This window comes from Mauremys reevesii, linkage group 26, assembly GCF_016161935.1.
Source record: "Mauremys reevesii isolate NIE-2019 linkage group 26, ASM1616193v1, whole genome shotgun sequence".
In the NCBI taxonomy this organism is placed as follows: Eukaryota; Metazoa; Chordata; order Testudines; family Geoemydidae; genus Mauremys; species Mauremys reevesii.
This window is the reverse complement of record NC_052648.1, coordinates 7,451,138-7,456,350: the sequence shown is the minus strand read 5'-3', so window position 1 is coordinate 7,456,350 and position 5,213 is coordinate 7,451,138. Positions and strand designations below refer to the sequence as shown.

The 5,213-nt window shown below is 48.8% G+C and overlaps 1 protein-coding gene across 13 annotated transcripts in view; it reads right to left on the bottom strand.

The window, feature by feature from the left end:
- Nucleotides 1-5,213, bottom strand: part of PTPRS (protein tyrosine phosphatase receptor type S) — a 245,435-nt gene that overhangs the window by 2,161 nt on the left and 238,061 nt on the right. For all 13 annotated transcript variants that reach the window (XM_039515199.1, XM_039515189.1, XM_039515194.1 and 10 more), the window contains 4 exons: nt 4,619-4,745; nt 4,374-4,499; nt 2,037-2,191; nt 1,098-1,233 (listed from right to left, as the gene is read on the bottom strand). In XM_039515199.1, coding sequence (XP_039371133.1) covers nt 1,098-1,233; nt 2,037-2,191; nt 4,374-4,499; nt 4,619-4,745 — 544 coding nt within the window. The remainder of the gene's footprint in view (nt 1-1,097; nt 1,234-2,036; nt 2,192-4,373; nt 4,500-4,618; nt 4,746-5,213) is intronic.

Genomic DNA, 5,213 nt, shown 5'->3' with positions numbered 1-5,213 from the left:
CTAGGCGAGGCCAAGAGAGACAATCAGCGTGTTAGTGGCTGTGGAACACCTACCCAGACATTCTAACGCACACGTTCATCGCTCGCCGCGTCAGCTTTTCTGCTGTTGGGTGGGGACCAGAACAGCCCCTGCAAGAACACTGGGTGTACTGGAAATGAAGAAACGTTCTCAGACAGCCCCAGATCCGAGCAAACACTCGTATGGATCATGGAGATCCACAGGATGATAAATGCCCGTGTAAAGCTGGGACAACCATGCCTGCCTTTCATAAAGCGCCTACATCCATGGTTAACTGACAGCCAGGCTGGGTCCCTGGTCCCACAGGCAGGGTGAGGTCAGAATCTGCTACTGCAGTGGTTCTCAACTGGGGGGTACATCAATTCAGCTAGAGATTTGCTTAGTTTTACAACAGGCTACATAAAACGCACTAGCAAAGTCAGTACAAACTAACATTTCATACAGACCCTGACTTGTTTATACTCCTCTATGTGCTGTACACTGAAATGTAAGGATCATATTCATATTCCACTTGATTTATTTTACAATTATATGGTGAAAATGAGCAATTTTTCAGTAAGTGGGCTGTGACACTCTTGTATTTTTAAGTGAGGTGAAACTTGGGGTACGCAAGACAGATCCGATTCCTGAAAGGGGGACAGTCGTCTGGAAGGGTTGAGAGCCACTGTGGTAATGGACCGAGCGTGGGGCTGGGAGTCAGACAACAGCTGCCCTTGAAGAGAGCCTGTACCAATGTGTATTTGCCACTATACGGAAGACTTCTGCTACACGACACAGTAGCTCAGCAATGCAGCCTAGGCCCTGATGCTCAAAGGCATTTAGGCTCCTAACTTCAATTGAAATAAATGGATATTAGGAGCCTCAACAGCTTTGAGGATCACGGCCCTTATTCTTAAGGAGTTTATGGAGTTAAAGTTTCCTATTAGCACGGTGGTTAGAAAGGCAAAAGCTCATTCGTCCTCCAGGTATATGAGAGAGGTTAATAGCACCAGAGGAAAGAGACAATTGAGCGTGTTCCTGCTCGCTATTCCATTCACAAACACCCACCTATACTAGTTAATTGCTACAATGTTCTTTACCTCTGTCTGCACCATAGCTGGTCGTTGTGTTCGCAGCATCTTAACTGTCTGGAAAATATCTACAACACCCTCATAACGCATTCTCTCCAGGACGATACTCAGGGTGATGAACACCCCAGTTCTGCCCACTCCGGCGCTACAGACGAGAGAGAACAACAAACACTGTGTTATACGCCTGTGTGTATTTTAGTAAGGAAGCACCAGGAAGTGTAGCAGTTGTAAAGGCTGAAGGTTTTATTTATGTTCTAATATTTCTTAAAGCAATAAATTGGCACCCCTGTCCAATGAACATAACAGTAGAGGCAGAAAGCCCCTGCCTATCAATCTTTGCCTGACCAGTGTCAGATTTCCTGGCCAATGTCCTCTACCGGCACTGGACGTACTAAAACCACCAGAGTCACTGATCCACAAATGTCAAAAGCTCCAGCAGTAGATAAATATTCAATTTGGAAATTATTTTTATTGCAATTAGAAAATAACTTGAAAAAACCTCCTCCACAATTTGGAAGCAACATTATCTGATTTAATGAAAGAAGTTCACATGGATTTGATGAGGTAATGCCCTCTATTATCTGCTTCAGCCAGTCAGGATACAAGAATAGTTCTTGCTCCAGCGTAGCATCTGGCTTATCTGAATAAAAAACAACTACACAGCAATTTGCTGTGTTGGGTGAGCAAAATGAGGCCCTCCACTCAACGTGACGGCATTTCTCTGTTTGTACGTAACACCATAACATTAATTCTCTTTTGGCTGGGAGACCAGAGCTGGGGATGGGGTGGAGGAGGAGAAGAGCGTGACCCACAAGGACCTTGTGGAGGGGAATGCACGGCACCCCTGGTGTGTCCAATGAGCTTGGCTTACAGAAATTACAAAATACTAGGTCACCCACTCTGTTAAGGAATTTGCACTGAGGCAAAGATGGCTGCTCGTTTGCCTACCTGCAGTGGACAGAAATTGGCCCATCCTGACCGAACTGTTCCTTTGTCTTATGCACCTGTCCAATGAAATCGATAAAACCCTCTCCTGATTTTGGCACACCTTGTTCCGGCCAGTCAGTGAACTGGAACTGACGAACAGTTCGGGACTGACCATCCTGGGGAAGAGCAGCAGAAAAAAAACAAAAGTTGCAGTTAAAACGTGTAGTATATTCGTGCCATTAAAAATACCAATGCCAAAGCTCCCGGTAGCGAAGGAGGGGATGGAACGCTGAAGCACACTGCATGGGGGTCAGATATCGCCACAGCTATAGACCAAATGTACTCACCTGTGAATGAAGTCCCTGGAGTGGCGTCAGTACTGCTCCATGCCCCTGGGGTCTACCTGCATGCTGCACCAGCGCCCAGAAAGCATCGACCATTCTGGGGGCTGACCACACTCAGTCGTCCACTGTGGACCTGTCTAGAAGAGGCTATTGCACCTCCAACTTGGGCAAGTAAGTGCCATGGTGTCAGAATTACAGTCTAGAGCAGGGGAGGGCTGGAGCCGTCCAGTCAGGGCTTTCAGTCCAGCCTGTGGGATTGCCAGCCCAGTGGCACAGTGGGACTAAGGCAGACCCCCTAATTGCCCAGAGGGCTCAATGCATGGCCCTTGCCTCCAGGCACTGCCCTCCGTAGCTCTCAGTGGCTGGGAACCGGGAACCGCAGCCAATGGGAGCTTCGGGGATGGTACCCACAGTGCGCGGCGGAGCTGCCTGCCCCACCCAGGAGCCACTGCTGGACATGCTGGCCACTTCCAGGAGTGGTGTGGGGCCAGGGCACGCAGGGAGCCTTTGAAGGAGAAGGTGGTTTCTGGTTTCACTCTGTCTCATTCTAGGGAATTAAAAAGGAAGGCCGCCGAGCCACTCAAAGTTTTTCCAGTGGAAGGGTTTTCCATCAGGAAATGCTGATTTGACTAAACTGAAATGTTTTGAGGGAAAGTGTCTCTTTTTGTCAAGTGCTGACGAAGGATCGAAGTGGACTTTGCTTAGACTTTTATATTAAAACGTTACAAAGGGCTCAAAATGATTTGATCTGACCATTAAACAGTGGGTTTAGTGAGGAATGTGCAAATGGGTTTTGTACCAGTTCAGGATGAAAGGAAATTTCAGAAATTTCCATGGAACGAAAATGCCGAGTTTCGACCAGCCTTAGAAGGCAGAGCAGGAAAGAAGCTCTCTCAAGACGGAGAAAGACGGAGGCTCAGTTCCTGTATGTGCCAGGAGCTAACAGGGCACGTGCTAGTGTAGAACTGCAATTGTAAAGCTGGTTCCACATACCCAGTAGCCTCCAGTAGCCGAACAAAGCAGCACAACCCCATTGTTCTACCGTAGGACACCTCCCGTGGGTCCTCCATTCATTTCAAGACCCGGCTCAAAATTCCCCTCCCTTCTTTTTAAATCCCAACACAGCCTCTCTGTCCCTTCATGCACCCTACCCGTCCTCTCTGCAACAGCATTCGTGTACCACACTCTGCCCGCAGCAGCTCCCCAGTTCTCTGCAAATGTTAACTGAAAGCATCTCATCTTAATGCCTGTCCTGTGGGATGCTGAGGGTGTTGCCTCTATAAAAGCCTGTTGGTGTTCAGTGTGTACGAAAGACACGACACAGAGAGTACAGCTTTCGCTATCAGCAAGGTCAGCCAGCCTCCTCATTCACTTGTCATTAATGAAACCAAATGGGCGGGGACTGCAGTACTTGGGGATGAAGCACCTTCCATGCGCCTGTCCAGAAGAGTCTAGTTCCTGATCATTCCCCACAGTGCCTCAGACAGACCAAAGACAGCAACACGTGCTCTGTGCATTTTGTCAAAACATCTCCCTGAACTCAGCAACTTCTATACAAATCTGCTGAAGCTGTTGCTCCAAAATCTCCCTAGAATTTAATAATCTTCGGAAAAGAATTCAAAGAAATTACCCAGTGTGAGCTAACAGCTTGAAGGAAATACCACTAGTTGGAACATGTTGGTGGAGTCAGGGGTTTAGAAGAAGCTTTGCAAACAGCTGCATAATAGGACCAACGTTGACCCCAAGAAGACAGGAGCTAGAGAAAGACAGCCGATTTCAACAGCTTCTGAAAATCTCTGTTCATTTAACAATTCTGCTCCCCACCCCGCACCAGGGGAATGGAACCCCAATGGCCTGTTTTCCAATCTCCATTTCTGCCACACAAAATCCTGAGCTGGGACTATTCTCTGGATAGTCTCTTGTGTGCAGACTCCAAATGAGAACGGTATGGTTGAGGCATGAACGTAGAATTCACACTTCTAAGCCTAGAAAAGAGAGAAGACAAAGCACTCACCCTGGCATCAGTAACCTTGAATTCTCGAAGGATATACTGAGGCATGTTGTATTCAGCCATGGGATCCACCACGAAGTACTGGTACCGTGCTGAGCGCTCAGCGGGCCAATACTGATGGCACTTTTCCTGCCGAGGGAGTAGACACCACGTTAGGACAACACAGTTAACCCCTTACGCTGCTGTAGGGCTTTTCACTGTGTTGCCCTCCTGCCCCTCAACCACATTTTCCATGGGTCCATGCTTACCCGACCCATCTCTCGCAGCTTGGTCAACATCACCACGATGGTGGAGTTGTTCTCCCAGAGCATCCGCCAGAAATCCTCGGTGGTCTCTGCCAGCGGCCCTTGAGTGGCAATGTAGGCTTTCTGTTGTCTGAAAGAAAGCGCCAACCCCACACACAAGGTGACAAGTTATTAGCCATGGGTCTGGGGTGATGGGCTTAGCAACTGTGGGGATAGCATGAAAGCTGACACTCGGCACTGGACATTTGGAAGGCCTTATAAGCTAGATGGGAATACTTCTCCTTGGAGATCTCCCAGGCTTGGGCTAGGGGTCCGTGACTCAAAGGCCTTGTGCTGGGTTTTCCCAAATTAGACTATGGGCTAAATCCTGACTAGTCATGCAGGAGGAGGTTGCAGCATGATACCTGCCACCCTCCCACGCACGTTTGCTTGGCCTATCTGAGCAAACCAGGGGAGGGCAGTGGCCACATGCAGTGCATTTCGGGGACCACAGGCAGCGTATTGCCTGCTCTGTGCACCCAGAGGCATGAAGGAGGGAGAACCCTTGCTGCATCTAGTGCTGCTCAGTGCCGTCCCTCCGCATTGAGCCTCTGGCAGG